The sequence below is a fragment of the Bubalus kerabau genome, chromosome 1, assembly GCF_029407905.1.
Source record: "Bubalus kerabau isolate K-KA32 ecotype Philippines breed swamp buffalo chromosome 1, PCC_UOA_SB_1v2, whole genome shotgun sequence".
Taxonomy (NCBI): domain Eukaryota; kingdom Metazoa; phylum Chordata; class Mammalia; order Artiodactyla; family Bovidae; genus Bubalus; species Bubalus kerabau.
This window is the reverse complement of record NC_073624.1, coordinates 14,489,380-14,505,974: the sequence shown is the minus strand read 5'-3', so window position 1 is coordinate 14,505,974 and position 16,595 is coordinate 14,489,380. Positions and strand designations below refer to the sequence as shown.

Below are 16,595 nucleotides of genomic sequence, written 5' to 3'. Positions count from 1 at the left end.
AAAGTTGGTGGGGCAAGAACAGAGAGGGAAAAGTCAGTTAATTCTATTTTGATCAAGTTGAGCTTTGAGCATATACTGAAAATCGAAGATGTTAAAGGGCGGTCAGGCTAGGACACAGAACATGCTCAGGTTCGTTCATGAGCAAATCTGTACTAAGCACCTATAGAAGACATTGCTTCATGGGAAATAGATGGGGAAACAGTGGAAACAGTGTCAGACTTTATTTTTGGGGGGCTCCAAAATCACTGCAGATGGTGACTGCAGCCATGAAATTAAAAGATGCTTACTCCTTGTAAGAAAAGTTATGACCAACCTAGATAGCATATTCAAAAACAGAGACATTACTTTGCCAACAAAGGTCCGTCTAGTCAAGGCTATGGTTTTTCCTGTGGTCATGTATGGATGTGAGAGTTGGACTGTGAAGAAAGCTGAGCACTGAAGAATTGATGCTTTTGAACTGTGGTGTTGGAGAAGACTCTTGAGAGTCCCTTGGACTGCAAGGAGATCCAACCAGTCCATTCTGAAGGAGATCAGCCCTGGGATTTCTTTGGAAGGAATGATGCTCAAGCTGAAACTCCAGTACTTTGGCCACCTCATGCGAAAAGTTGACTCATTGGAAAAGACTCTGATGCTTGGAGGGATTGAGGGCAGGAGGAGAAGGGAATGACAGAGGATGAGATGGCTGGATGGCATCACTGACTCGATGGGCGTGAGTCTGAGTGAACTCTGGGAGTTGGTAATGGACAGGGAGGCCTGGCATGCTGCGATTCATGGGGTCGCAAAGAGTCAGACACGACTGAGCGACTGAACTGAACTGAACTGAACTGAGAAGACACCAGCCTCTGGTCTTGCACTAGAGACACATGTTCTAAGGAAATCTTTCTGTGGTTTGGAGCTGAGAATGCCAAGGTCCAGAGTTAAGTGGGTCTGAAGTAACTCTCAGGACAGATGTCTGTGGAGAGCATCACTCCTGTTTTCCTCATATCAGTCATTTGTCTTATTACTCCTCACTTCCATGAAACTAGCCCTTTTGATGATCCTTCTCCTTTTTTCTACTTCCAGATGTCGGATAGGGTTGACTGGTTACAAAGCCAAAATGGAGTATGCAAAGTTGATGTCTATTCCCCCGGAGACAGCCAACCCCAAGACTGGAAAATGGTAAGGGTCAGCCTCCTTATAAATACAGAGTTAGGAATATGTGGCGTGCCATTAAGAGTAGCCTTATTCTCTCCACTGCCACCTCTTTTTTTTCCTTCATATTTTTGGCCACGCTGCCTGCAGCATGGGGTAGCAAAAAGTTGGGCATGACTGAGCGACTAAGCAACAACAACAAGCAGGTTTATTATTTTTGTTATGTGAAACATTATGGGTAATTACCAAAAAATTAGTTTCCTGACCAGGTATCAAACCCATGCCCCCTGCAGTGGAAATGCAGCATCTTAACCACCAGACCCCCAGGGAAGTCGCACCACCTCTTATTTTTGAAGATGAAATTCTTGGGGGGAAAATGAACTCCTTTAGAACAAAAAAATTCCATGTATAATTTTGTGGGGTAAAAAATCCTATGATACTTAGTACGAGAAATATGCCACAGTTAATGATAAAAAAATGTATAACAGTTGTAAAACTTTAGTCTTCTAACAGAAAGAGACTCAAACAGAAATGTTCTCAAAGTTTATAGATGTGTAGGATGCCTCAAAATTCTCAGAATTATAAACTCTCATCTAAGTGATATTGTTCTGCCCTCATCCTTCAACAAACATTTATTCCACACTTACTTAGTATCAGGCACTGTTAAGTCAGAGTCCCGTCAGAAAAGAGAAACCACGTCAGTAATTAAATACTAAAAAACTACTCAGTAAGAGGTATTTAACTAAGTTCACTACTAAAAGCTGTGAAAGAGGACTCTAATAAATCCAGAAGCAGCAAATGCAGAAAGCAGCTACTACCCCTAGGCTGAAAGACTGAATGAGGAAGAAAGTTAAGGCTCACGAAGTCCCCTTGCCCTCAAGAAAGGCTGCTTCAGATCTCCTTGGAGAGCGTGCCCTGCAGCAGGACAGCAGCCTGCATCCCAGTGGTGCTCAAGACACTTGCCAGAGGGCACAGGGGACCAGAAGGGAAGCCCTTCCCTCCTGTGATGACCAGATAGCGCCCCTCCAGTGCCCTCTGCCAACAAAGCCAGCCACCCAAGGAGAAATGTTTAAAGGGTCCAGCTCCAGACTCACAAAGCAAAACCAAAAAGGGTAGACTTGGACTTGAGAGACAGTAATGAATGACTGGCACAGACACTGTGCTGAGTCTTAGGGTCAGAGATACAAAACTAAACTCACCTGTCCAGAGATTAAAGAACCCTTCTCCTTCCAACTGGCCACAAAGTTCCACACTGATTTGAGCCTTAAGATAAGCAAAAAATACTAGCCAAGTAGGTTTTCTGTTGTCTCTCACCAACAGAGAATAGATCTCTATAAACCACTAATCCATTAAAGAAATCACCAAGTGGTGAGATAGTAAAACCAAAATTCTCAAGCATTGCTAACACCAATGATTGGTGGCTGTGGAAGGACTAAAATGAAAACCAAAAACTAAATTAGTAGAGAGGAAAATTTAAACGGTGCCTAAAACACCATCTCAGGGGGGCCAAGAAAGAACACACTGGGTACAGCACTCCCATATTGACCTTCACCTCTGTTAAGCAAAATCTGTTGGACATCTTGACAAAGATTTGCAAAACTGTTAAAAGATTATTTTCAGAGAAAGGTGAAATAATGACTCTCCTATGAAAATAAAATAGACTCATGTGAAAGATTTTATTGAACTCATTAATGAGATTTTATTTAATTAATTAATGGTGCAGTTCTAAGGAAAGTCCAAAAAAAAAAAAGACCTGTATATAGATCAGGAGTATTGGAATGAACTGTGCAAATGGAAGCCAAACTGACATCTTCCAAAGTGGGAGAGAAAGTCAGTAATCCTTTCCTGGTCAGAATTAACATGTGTGTAGACAAAAATTATACTGCATTGCTAACAGTTATCTATAGTTTTCAGAATTATCAGGTATTTCCAAGAGAATCAGAATCAGAAAACGTGGAGGAGTATGCTATAGATTGTGCAGAGTTTTCTACAAATTTCCCTATAGTAGCTATTATGCAAATTAGGAGAATAATTTAGAGGACTTTGAACCAAGTTCTGTGGCCTACAAGCAGCTTAAACCAGGCTGTAGAGGTCCAGCTGCTTTTGTCTTCTTCCCAAGTCATCCAGACATTACAGTAGACTGCTGACTGTAGGGGCAGAGAGAACCAATTTCAGGGTCTGAACTGGATTTGAATCCTGGCCCCCACCATGCGCTAGCTGTGAGATGCTGCATATATGTGTGTGTGTATATATATATATATATATGTGTGTGTGTGTGTGTGTGTGTATGTATACAGGGCTTCCCAGGTGGCGCTAGTGGTAAAGAACCTGCCTCTCAGTGCAGGAGACACAAGAGACATGAGTTCAATCCCTGGGTGGGGAAGATCCCCCTGGAGGAGGAAATGGCCACCCACTCCAGTATTCTTGCCTCGAGACTCACATGGACAGAGGAGCCTAGAGGGCTACAGTCCTTAGGGTTGCAAAGAGTCGGACAAGACTGAAGTGACTTAGCACTTAGTGCATATATATACACACAGACACACACACACACACACACACATCCTCTCCCTTTTGGATTTTCTTCCCATTCAGGTCACCACAGAGCATTAAGTAGAGTTCCCTGTGCTGTATAGTATGTGCCCATCAGTTGTCTGTTTTACGCATACTATCAGTAGTGATATGCGTCAATTTCAATCTCCCAATCCCCACCACCTCCCTTTTTCCCCTTTTAAAATACCAAATTATTCTTTAAAGATGAGCAGTACTTGTGGTTATCCTCAGAGAGATGTAACTCCAGTAGTTACAGTGATCCCTTACATTTGATGGTAAATAGGACACTTTCACCGGAGAAGGCAATGGCACCCCACTCCAGTACTCTTGCCTGGAAAATCCCATGGGCGGAGGAGCCTGGTAGGCTGCAGTCCATGGGTTCGAGAAGAGTCGGACACGACTGAGTAACTTCACTTTCACTTTTCACTTTCATGCATTGGAGGAGGAAATGGCAACCCACTCCAGTGTTCTTGCCTGGAGAATCCCAGGGATTGGGGAGCCTGGTGGGCTGCTGTCTATGGGGTCGCACAGAGTTGGACACGACTGAAGCGACTTAGCAGCAGCAGCAGCAGCAGCAGCAGGACACTTTCACATACATTCTTATTTTAGCCTATGTTCAAGTGAAGATTATGAATTAGGTCAACATATAAACATATGCATATGCTTAGCACAGCTAGCATCCACCAGAGACTCTGCATTCACTCAAAACTAATCAATTGTCCCACAGATATTAATTCCTCATTTACAAATCAGATTCTTAACCTAAAGCATCCCCAGTAGTCCACTGGAAGCCACTGAGCATATCAAGATTGTGCTTGTGTAGCCCGGCAAAGTGATTAATTATGCACCACTGTCCTTGAATTTTCTGATGTTTTGAAAACTATACTTGTAATGAAAGTGAAAGTGTTAGTCACTCAGTCGTGTCCAACTCTTTGTAACCCCATGGACTGTACCCTGCCAGGCTCTTCTGTCCATGAGATTCTCCAAGCAAGAATACTGGAGTGGGTTGCCATTCCATTCTCCAGAGGAATCTCCCTGACTCAGCAATCGAACCCAGGTCTCCATCATTGCAGGCAGATTCTTTACTGTCTAAGCCACCAGGGAAGCCCTATACTTGTCATAAGAGACCTAAATAAAACAGATCAACCATAAAAATAGTAATGAATAGCAATATATGAAAAATCTGATTTAGTGCAAATTGGAACTCTGTAGCTGATGAGGGTCAGATCTTAAGGATCTATGTTGTTAGAGGTGACACAGTACAGTGGTTGAGAGCAAGGGCCCAGGAGTCACTGGTCCGATTGGAACTCCTCCTCCATCAGTGATTAGCTGTGTAACCTCTGAACTAACTTAATCCCTCAGTTCTTCAATTTCCTCTTCTGTTAAAATGTGGATAATAAGAAAGCTAGCCCCACTCCAGTACTCTTGCCTGGAAAATCCCGTGGATGGAGGAGCCTGGTAGGCTGCAGTCCATGGGGTCGCTAGAGTTGGACACGACTGAGCGACTTCACTTTCACTTTTCACTTTCATGCACTGGAGAAGGAAATGGCAACCCACTCCGGTATTCTTGCCTGGAGAATCCCAGGGACGGGGGAGCCTGTTGGGCTGCCATCTATGGGGTCGCACAGAGTTGGACACGACTGAAGCGACTTAGCAGCAGCAGCAGCATTTAAGTTTATTGCCAGAATAATAGTGGCTTTCTAGGTGGCTCCATGGTAGTCCGCCTGCCAATGCAGGAGATGCAGGAGATGCGAGTTCAATCCCTGGGTTAGGAAGATCCGGTGGAGGAAGAAATGGCAACAAACTCTAATAATCTTGCCTGGGAAATCCAGGCAGAGGAGCCTGGTGAGCTACTGTCCATGGGCTTGTAGAGTCAGACATGAACTGAGCACACATGTGCACACACAGAATAATATTAAATGAAGTCCTAGTTTTAAAGTACTCAGAACAATGCCTGATATATAGTAGGTGGTGGTGGTGGTTTAGTCAGTCAGTCGTGTCCAACTCTTGCAACCTCATGGACTGTAGCCCTCTAGGCTCCTCTGTCCATGGGATTTCCCAGGCAAGATTACTGAAATGGGTTGCTATTTTCTTCTCTAGGGGATCTTCCCAACCCAGGGGTTGAACTCTGGTCTCCTGCATTGCAGGCGGATTGTTTACTGATAGCCACTAGGGAAGGCTGATATATAGTAAGCACTCAGTAAATGTTGCTTCCATCTGTTGGGTTGATGGAGGAGTTGAGACATGAGAGGGCCGACCATTTTTGTGACTGCTCTTTGAGGTTGTCCTGAATATCCTGTGTCTTTACTTTATTATAGTCGGATGAATCCTTGTCTATTTTTAAGGAAGCCTCACACGATCCCATCAGAGTGCTCAGCTGGCTCCGCAAAGACCTGGAAAAAAGCACAGCAGGATTCCAAGACATTAGGTTCAAGCCCGGAGAATCATCGCTCGGCAGGGAAATGGTCAGCTCAGGAGACCCACGCAAAGGTTTCTGCGTGGACTATTACAACACCACCTCCAGGGGCAGTCCAGGGAGGCTGCATTTTGAGATGAGTCACAGAGAGAACCCATACCAGGGCCCCAGCACGCACACCTGCAATGGGAGCTCCGTAGATGAAGTCTCCTTCTACGCCAACCGCCTCACAAATCTTGTCATCGCCATGGCCCGCAAGGAGATCAACGAGAAGATTGACGGCTCTGAAAACAGGTGTGTCCACCAATCAGTATACATGGGGGATGAGCCTCCACCCAACAAGAGCCTGAGCAAGGTGGCGTCGGAGCTGGTGAATGAGACCGTCACTGCCTGCTCCAAAAACACCCCATCAGATAAGGCTCCGGGCTCTGGTGACAGAGCCTCGGGGACATTACAGAGCCCCCCAAATTTAAAATACAAAAGCACTTTGAAGATCAAGGAGAGCAACAAGGGAGGCAGGGGTCCAGACGACAGGCCTAGCTCTAAGAAGTCTTTCTTCTACAAGGAAGTATTCGAATCTCGTAATGCGGGTGATGCCAAAGAGGGAGGAAGGACCTTACCGGCGGAGAGAAAGATGTTCAGAGGGTATGAAAGGCCCGATGACTTCACAGCTTCCATCAGTCAAGGGATCATGACCTATGCCAACAGTGTGGTGTCCGACATGATGGTCTCCATCATGAAGACCCTGAAGATCCAGGTGAAGGACACGACCATTGCCACCATCGTGCTGAAGAAGGTCCTGATCAAGCACGCCAAAGATGTAGTCTCCGACCTCATCGACTCCTTCATGAAGAACCTCCACAATGTCACGGGGACCCTCATGACGGACACGGACTTTGTCTCGGCCGTGAAAAGAAGCTTCTTCTCTCATGGAAGCCAGAAGGCCACGGACATCATGGATGCCATGCTGGGGAAACTCTATTCAGTGATATTTGCCAAGAAACCCCCTGAGACAGTCAGGAAAACCAAGGATAAGTCTGAAAGTTACTCCCTCATCATGAAAGGGATGGGTGACCCTAAACACCGAAACGTCAACTTCGCCTCCATGAAATCAGAAGGTAAAGTGAGGGAGAGAGTATGCACCCCCACGCCCAAACCCGAGAAGTCCTGTGTGGAAACTCTGGGGGAACACATTATCAAAGAGGGGCTGACCCTGTGGCACAACAGCCAGCAGAAGGAAGGCATATCTGCATGCCTCCAGGGCTCACCCTTCGTAACTCCCAAGAGACAGTATAAACCTGTGCCGGACTTTCCCCTGGGGTTCCCTTTTGACCCCTGCAACTTCAGCCTCCCTATGCAGTGCCCAGAAAAACCTGAGAATTTTATGTGTGACTCAGACTCCTGGGCCAAGGACCTGCTTGTTTCTGCCTTACTTCTGATCCAGTACCACCTGGCCCAGGGAGGAAACATGGATGCACAGAGCTTTCTCGAAGCTGCTGGCACCTCCAACCTGTATCCCACTAAGTCTCCAGCCGTTTCCCATGAGTCCAGCCTCCGGTCTCCCCAAGTGGAAGCTGACCCAGAAGAAGTGGAGAAGAAGGACCTAATGAGCGTTTTCTTCAACTTTATCCGGAACTTGCTCAGTGAGACCATTTTCAAGAGCGACCATAGCTGTGATCCCAAGGCAACCAAGGAAGACAACAGCCCCCAGTGTGAAAGACCCATCACCCCCTCTCCCGCCAAATTAAATGAATGTGATGAGACTGGGGGTGCTTTTGCGGGCCTCACCAAGATGGTGGCTAACAAACTTGACGGCCACATGAACGGGCAGATGGTAGACCATCTGATGGACTCAGTGATGAAGTTGTGTCTCATCATTGCCAAGTCCTGCGACTCTCCGTTGGCAGAACTGGGAGACGACAAGTCCGGGGATGCCAGCAGGCCAACATCAGCCTTCCCAGAGAGTTTATATGAGTGTTTGTCCACCAAGGGCACAGGGACTGCAGAGACACTCCTACAGAATGCCTATCAGGCTATCCACAACGAACTGAGGAGTCTATCAGCACAGCCCCCCGAAGGGTGCGCAGCACCCAAAGTGATCGTCAGCAACCACAACCTGACTGACACCGTGCAGAACAAGCAGCTCCAAGCCGTTCTTCAGTGGGTGGCCGCCTCTGAGCTCAACGTCCCCATTCTGTACTTTGCCGGTGACGACGAAGGAATCCAGGAGAAGGTAAGGCGGTAGAGCCAGGGCTTTGAGGAAGATTGATTAGGGTTAATGAGGGTTTTAAGTGCTTTTTCTTTCTAAGTGGGAAGATAGCTCCAAGAAGGGTAGGATGGGAACAGTAAACATTCGAAGCTCAAAACTCATAGCCTAGCCAATGGGTAAATTAAAACTAGATTTTTCCCAATAAGAGGTGTATCAAAGGGAAAAGAAGATATACACTTTTTTTTTCTCTTTCTTTCTGTGTATCTAGATGGGAATGCACAAATAAGGAGCCTCCAAGTGAGTTGGTGAAAGGATCAGAGTAAGGCCTGGGCTCAGACTGAACTCTGGGTAGGACAGCTTTGCCCAAAGAATGAGAAGGAGATGCTGGGAAGCGTCCTGGGGATGTGTTGGCTGGGGGCAAAGGGTTTAGATTCATAGTGTTTTCAAGCCTATCATACCTCTCTTTGCTGGTGATCTAGGAGCCATTAGGGATTTGAAGGGATTCAATAAATAGCATCCCTCTTCCCCTCACCCTAAGTTCTGAATCAATTGATAAGTAAGACTAAAGAATAAGGCAGACAGAAAATCAGCTTATTATTGTTCTTACTGATAAAGGTAAGTGTGCTTTCTACCTCCTTTCTTCTCCCAATTTAGACCTCAAAACTGCTCATGGAAGGGAAATTTTGAATCTGGGAAGCTTTTGTTTACGTAGTTGGTGCTCCATGCTAATGAAGGGGAATTAAGAGACCACCCCCACAATATACACAGTCTCTCTCTCTTTCGCTCTCTCAGGGTGGTTTTTTTTTTTTTTTTTTTCAACATTACTTCCTCTCAATTAAGAGAAGTGGAACAATGGCATTTACTAATTAAGTAATAGGAGGTGGCACCAGAGGCTGGGGTTATTATAAAAAGCACCCGTCTTCTTAGAAACCAGAGGATATGGAGGAAGAGGCTTTCTCTGTTTGATGCATGGGGTTAGTAGCGCTTATAACTGGGTTACTTGGTGTATGTGATGACCAGGAAGACACAGGACTGTACTGCACACAGAATAGGCTACACTCAGCCTAAACGAGAAACTGTCTCTCCTGTCGACTTGCTCCTTTTGCAGCAACAGTACTCTGCAGGCTTGTTCCTTGCGTGTCTGTGCACTGACAGCATTGGCCAGTGCAGGACCTCAGGCTCCACTCCTGACCTACTGAATCAGAACCTTTAGCAAAACCCCCAGTTGATCTGTGTGCCTGTTCCACGTTGGGCCAGAGGACAGAACATGGAGATCCAATCTTAGATTTATCCCTAAGAGTACTTGCTTGGCAAGTTCTGTCTGTTCAGTTTTTCCAGTCTGTAAAACAAATTATTTTGTGTGTGTGTGCTTAGTCACTCAGTCGTTTCTGACTCTTTGTGACCCCATGGACTCTAGCCTGCCAGGCTCCTCTATCCATGGGATTCTCCAGGCAAGAATATTGGAGTGAGTTGCCATGGGATTCTCCAGGCAAGAATATTGGAGTGAGTTGCCATTCCCTTCTCCAGGGGATCTCCCTAAACCTGGGCTCCAACCCAGGTCTCCTGCATGGCAGGCAGATTCTTTACTCTCTGAGCCACCAAATTATTTTCATAAGTTGCAATTAGCAGAGGAGCCAATATTGAGGAAAGCTTTAGACTAATGAAAAAATCTAAAAAGAAGCATAGCTTTCACATGTACAGTGTGTGAAACAGGCTTTGTTCTGACACCGTCTTTTAAGTCTACCTCATCCTATGTAACAATCATAATACATTCTAGATTATTCTGAATTAGAATGTCTATGATACAATTCTCTAGAATGAGACAATAGACTTGCAGGCTTCCTTCTACACGCACACACACACACATTTTCTTAAAGGAAAAGAGTGGGAAACATGAGCAACAGCACATGCAAATGTCACCTAGTGAGTAGATTTGTCCTGAGCAGCAGCATATTTTTAAGAAAAGTTGGATGGCGTATACATCAAAGAAACTATGTAAATATGAGTTGCAAATTTTTTTTTGGAAAGAGACTTAATATAGGCAACTATTTTCATGCTAACGCTGGTGATTAAATCTGGCAATACCAGCATATCCATGAGCCCAATTCCTTTAAACAAATTTGTATCCATTTAAAAAAAACTGTTGGTGACCCTCTGCAGCATGTAGGATCATGGTTCCCTGGCCAGGGCTGGAACCCAGGCCCCCTGTACTGACAGTGAGGAGTCTTAACCATTGGACCTCCATGGAAGTCCCTGTATCCATTTTTGAATAGGTAATGTGTGCATACTTCAAAATCCAAAGGCACACACAAAAAAAGATGCACAATTAAAATGAAGGACTTTTTCTCCTTTTTATCTCCCCATTCCATTGCCCTCCCTGGAGAAAACCATTCTGATCGATTTCTTGCTTATCTTTCCAAAAATGCTTATGCAGCATACAAGTTAATACATATTTGTTGTTCAGTTGCTAAGTCGTGTCTGAATCTTTGCGACCCCATGGACTGTAGCCAACCAGGCTCCTCTGTCCCTGCGATTTCCCAGGCAGGAATACTGGAACGGGTTGCCATTTCTCTCTCCAGGGTGCACCAATTCGCACACCTATTAAAAGAAAATGAGAGCACCTGTTTCCCACATAGCAACTAACCTACAGTCCATGCCAAACTTTTGGTCTTTGCCAAGTGTTGCCTTACTTTGCACTTATCTTTTTAGGAATGAGGGTGAATATCTTTTCATGTGTTTAAGAGCCATTTTTGTTTTTTAAAAATATGTATTTGGCTGCACTGAGCCCTTTTTGTGAACTTTTAATTGTGGCATCTGGAATCTAGTTCCCAGACAAGGAATTGAACCCAGGTTCGCTGCCTAGGGAGCTCAGTGTCTTAGCCACTGGGCCACCAGGGAAGTTCCTAAGAGCCGTTTTTGAATTTCCTTTTTCACTGGATGAATCATTTGTTTGTAAACTCTGCCCATTTTTTTCTGCTAGGTTGTTGGTCTTTTTCTTATGGATCAGTGAGAGTTTTATATAATACAAGGAAAATAGCCTTTGTGATATTACATATGATTTTTTTAATCATTTGACTTTTGATTGATGTTTCGTTTTGTTGCTTTTGCCATGAAGAATTATTAAATGTTTACGAGGTCAAATATGATAGTTCATCTTTTATTTTTCCTAGATTCTGTGTCATATTTTGGAAAACATTCTCCACTACAAGATAGTAACAAAACTTCCCCATGTGTTCTTTCTCCTAGCACAATTATGATTTTTTTAAAAATGTTTTAGGCTTTGATCCACTTCACATTCATTTTTACACAAGGTGTGACATAGGAATTCAGTCTTATTTTTTCCAGATACCTATATGTCTTTGTTTTTTCCCTAAGCTTTCTGTTCTATTCCATTGAGTCATTCATCTGTTCTTACTAATTTAATACTATTTTAATAGCATATTGCTTTAATTATTGTAATTCTGTCATATGTCTTAATATTGATAGGACTAGAGACTCCTTTTTCTCTGTGTCAGAATTTTCTAGGCTATGTTTCTCAGTTCCACCCCCAGCCACTGGTAATCATCACCCTGCTTTCTATCATTACAGATTTGCCTTTCATTTTAGAAAATAATGGAGTCGTAAAGTATGTAGCCTTTTACATCTGGCTCCCGACTATTAGCATAAGGTTCTTGAAGTTTATCCATGTTGCAGTATGTATCAGCAGTTCATTCCTTTTATTGCTGAATAGAATTTCATTGTATATGTTTTCTCTATCGATTCACCAATTAATAGACATTGGGGTTATTTCCATTATTTTGCTATTATGATTAATGCCTCTATGAACAGTCACATACAAGTCTTTGTATGGATATATATTTTCACTTCTCTTGGTTGACAAGGAGTGTAACTGCTGCATTTTATGGTAAGTATAATTTCTTAAGAAACTGTTCAACTGTTTTCCAAAGAAGCTGTACCATTTTATTTTCCTACCAGCAATTTCGTTGATTTCAATTTCTCCATATCCTCATCAACATTATTCTGTTTTTAATTATAACTGTTATAGTGGTTTTTGATTGTGGATTTAATTTGACATACATACATTAAAATGACTAAAGATGTTGAGCATCTTTTTATATGCTGATTAGCCATTCATATATAATCTTTGGTGAGTTGTCTATGTAAATTGTAAATCTTTTGCCCATACTTTGACTGGGTTGTTAGAAAGTTACAAGAATTCTTGATGTATTCTGGATACAAGTCCTTCACCGGATATATATATTTTGCAAATACTTTCTGTCAGTCTGGAGCTTATTTTTTTTAACTTAATGGAGTGTTTCAAAGAGCAGAAGTTCTTAACAATGACATCTAGTTTAGTTTTTACCTTCATTGCTTGTACTTGAGATGTCATATCAAATAAATCTCTGCCTAACTCCACTGTCCTCTACTGGAGGCACTTTTGCCCCTAAGGGACATTTGGCAATGCCTGGATTGCCAATTTTGTTGTCACAACTGGGAAGGGAGGGGCGTTTAGCAGGGAGAGGCCAAGTGAAAGTGAAAGTGTTAGTCACTCAGTCGTTGTCCAGCTGTTTTCGAACCCATAGGCAAGAATACTGGAGTGGGTTGCCATTTCCTTCTCCAGGGGATCTTCCCAACCCAGGGATTGAACAGTTAGTTATGTTTAGTCTGCTTTTCCTTTTTGTTTTTCCTTTTATTGTCTTCTTTTGAATTATTTTTAAACATTTTTCAGTCTTCCATTTTAATCCATCTGTTGTGTTTTGCTGTATCTCTTTGTGTAGTTTTTTAGTGGTTTCTCTGGGTACCACAATTCACATACTTAACTTGTCAGAGTCTACTTAGAGTCAACAGTGACCACTTAGGCTAGAATGTAGAAATCTTCCTGCCCTATGGGGCCCTTCATCCTTCTGCCTGAGACTGCCGTTATTTTATGTAATTAGCTGCCTCAGTTCAGTTCAGTTCAGTCGCTCAGTCATGTCCAACTCTTTGTGACCCCATGAATTGCAGCATACCAGGCCTCCCTGTTCATCACCAACTCCCAGAGTTCACTCAGACTCACGTCCATCGAGTCAGTGATGCCACCCAGCCATCTCATCCTCTGTCATCCCCTTCTCCTGCCCCCAGTCCCTCCAGCATCAGAGTCTTTTCCAATGAGTCAACTCTTCGCATGAGGTGGCCAAAGTACTGGAGTTTCAGCTTTAGCATCATTCCTTCCAAAGAAATCCCAGGGCTGATCTCCTTCAGAACGGACTGGTTAGATCTCCTTGCAGTCCAAGGGACTCTCAAGAGTCTTCCCCGACACCACAGTTCAAAAGCATCAATCCTTCAGCACTCAGCCTTCTTCACAATCCAACTCTCACATCCATACATGACCACAGGAAAAACCATAACCTAATTTAAAATTAGCTGCCTAAAATCTATTTAATTTTATTGCCTAAAATCCTTAGGCAATATTATTTTTGCTTACAACCATAAAACATATTTTAAAGAACGGAGGCAAGTTGTTCATCATTTATCCTGAGATTTTTACCATTTCTTCTGTTGTTGGTTTGCTCCTCATGTTCCCAGTTTCCTTCTGATACCATTTTCCTTCTGTGCAAGGAAACAGAACACATTTTTCTGGCAATGAATTATCTTAATTTAATCTGAAGTTTTATTTGACCTTCATTCCTGAGGCATATGTTTGCTGCACATAGAATTCTGGTTTGACAGTTCTTTTCTTTTAGTGCTTAAAAAGTGCTGTTTCACTCCTCTGTCCCCTGTGGTTTTTGATGAGAAATTCGCTGTCATTGGCACTGTTGTTTCCTCATGTATAATGTGCCATTTGTCACTGGCTGCCTTTAGATCTTTTCCTCTTTTTCTTTCGGTTCAGTTCAGTCGCTCAGTCGTGTCCGACTCCATGGACCACAGCACACCAGGCCTCCCTGTCCATCACCAACTCCTGGAGTTTACCCAAACCCATGTCCATTGAGTCGGTGATGCCATCCAACCATCTCATCCTCTGTTGTCCCCTTCTCCTCCTGCCCTCAATCTTTGCCAGCATCAGGGTCTTTTCAAATGAGTCAGCTCTTCGCAGCAGGCGGCCAAAGTGTTAGTTTTCAGCAATTTGATGGTGATAGGTCTTGTGAATTATGGGGGTTCATCATATTTCAAGTTCACTATGCTTCTTGAATTTGTCTGTATGTCTGTTAGAAAACTGGGGACGCTTTCATGCATTATTTCTTTAAATATATTTCTGCACTACCCTTTTTCTTCTCTAAGGACATAAATGTAAAACCCTCTGGAACTGTCGCACAGGCCCCTGAACTCTGCATATTTTGTCAATCTGTTTGAAGGAGGCTTATTCTATCTCTTATACTGTTCAATACGGTTAATTTTTATTGCTCTGTCTTTGGTTTTCCTGTGTTTCCTTACTCATCTCCATCTATTTAGTCTTCATTTTGGATTTGGTATTATTGTTTAGCTGTACAATGACCATGTTTAACTGTACGGTGACCAGCTGTACAATGAGTCTTCGTTCTATCTCCTCTTTGCAGAGACTTGTCTTTCCATCTGTTTCAAGAGTATCCTTATGCACTTCAGTGTCTGCCTGGAATTTCCCCTGAAAAAGCACCTGATATTTGGCCTGTTAATCTGCCCTTTGAACTTCTCATAGAGTCGGTTGCAGAACACACAAAATGGAAAGCTGGTTCATTTGTTGCCACACGGATTCCAGATGAATGGCAGTATACTGGGCTCATATGAGAATACTTGCTTGGGCTTTTCTCATTTTATGCCTGGGAAGAGAATTAAACATAGGGTTCAGAGACTTGGGTATGAGCAGTGCCTCCGCTGATTTCTGGCACTGTATTACTGACAACCGTCACCTCTCCGGGCAACATTTTCATGGGGGTTGAATGCATCCTTGAGTCACCTTCCTGCTCTATCATCCCAGGGCTCTCTGGCCTACAGGGCTGAGAAAGCAGCATCTACATTGTCCTATGGCTCTTTCTCTCCTGTCTGTGTTGGTCTCTGGGCGGTGATGGAAGCCCATTTTATGATGTTACAGTGAGCTTAAGAACTTCAGAATTCTTAGAAAGCATGAACACCATTGACCAAACAGCCACTGGAAGCAGGACGTTTTAGTCTTTGTGGGACATCTTCCATATCACGGACAGGGGGTTGCCGTTTAAATGAAGGGCGATGGAGCCCACTTTCTTTTGTCAGACAAGCCAACGAGTGTCTAGGTTTTGGAAGTAGTCTCAGCATCACCCTGGAGGCTCTCCCGCGGCCAGGTACCGCCCACTGCTCTCTGGCCTTGAAAGCCCCGCCGGACCCTCGGTGGGATGCTCTGCCTCCTCGACTTCCGCCTTCTTTCCCTCCCTCAGCTACTTCAGCTCTCGGCAGCCGCCGTGGAAAAGGGGCGCAGCGTAGGTGAGGTTCTACAGTCGGTGCTGCGGTACGAGAAGGAGCGACAGCTGGACGAGGCGGTGGGCAACGTCACACGGCTGCAGCTGCTGGACTGGCTGATGGTGAACCTGTGATGGGGGCCCGCCGCCGCCCCTCTTTCCCGCAGTGGGCCCCGCCCTCGCCCCTCCCTTCGTCCTCACTGCCGCGGCCCCCCTCTCCCGCCTCCTCACAGAGCCCCAACATTATCTTCATACCACTCACATCTAAGACACGTCATCGTGCGCTAGTCCCTGGATTTTGCAGATATTCTTGTCCATGCGAGCAAGGACGTAAAATAAAAATTACAAATAAATGGCCCCGAGTATTTGGTTTTCTTGGGATCCAATGGGACCAACGCCTGCACGCTAAATCGCTCAGTCGTGTCCAACTCTTTGTGACTCCATGGACTGTAGCCCACCAGGCTCCTCAGTCCATGGAATTCTCCAGGCAAGAGTACTGGAGTGGGTTGCCATTTCCTTCTCCAGGGGATCTTCCTGACCCAGGGATCAAACCTGGATCTCCCGCATTGCAGGCAGACGCTTTACCGTCTGAGCCACAGATATGGTCAATTAAGTCTCTTCAAGGAGAATGTCTTTTATTATTTAACCTCTTGCATGCATGCCAAGTCACTACAGTCATGTCTGACTCTTGCAAGCACATATAGCCCACCAGGCTTCTCTGTCCATGGGATTTCCCAGGCAAGAATCCCGGAGTGGGTTGCTATTTCCTATTCCAGGGGACCTTCCCGACCCAGAGATCAAACCCATGTCTCGTCATGTCGCCTGTGTTTGCAGGCCAGTTCTTTACTCCTAGCGAGACCTAGTCAGTTCAGTTGCTCAGTCATGTCTGACTCTTTGCAACCCC

The 16,595-nt window shown here is 44.4% G+C and overlaps 1 protein-coding gene across 1 annotated transcript; it reads left to right on the top strand.

Annotated features, from left to right (window-relative positions):
- The first annotated feature begins 1,062 nt into the window (after nt 1–1,062).
- AKAP3 (A-kinase anchoring protein 3) lies at nt 1,063–15,955 on the top strand. Its single transcript, XM_055566067.1, has 3 exons — nt 1,063–1,158; nt 6,027–8,330; nt 15,671–15,955. The coding sequence occupies exons 1-3, from the start codon at nt 1,063–1,065 to the stop codon at nt 15,824–15,826; spliced, it is 2,556 nt and encodes an 851-aa protein (XP_055422042.1). The 3' UTR covers nt 15,827–15,955.
- Nucleotides 15,956–16,595: the final 640 nt, after the last annotated feature.

Bases quoted from the DNA above. Each gene is read 5' to 3' on its own strand.
- AKAP3 (XM_055566067.1), top strand. From the start codon at position 1,063: ATGTCGGATAGGGTTGACTGGTTACAAAGCCAAAATGGAGTATGCAAA. The intron at 1,159-6,026 runs GTAAGGGTCAGC...TCTATTTTTAAG, and splicing joins AACCCCAAGACTGGAAAATG to GAAGCCTCACACGATCCCAT. The intron at 8,331-15,670 runs GTAAGGCGGTAG...TCCCTCCCTCAG, and splicing joins ACGAAGGAATCCAGGAGAAG to CTACTTCAGCTCTCGGCAGC.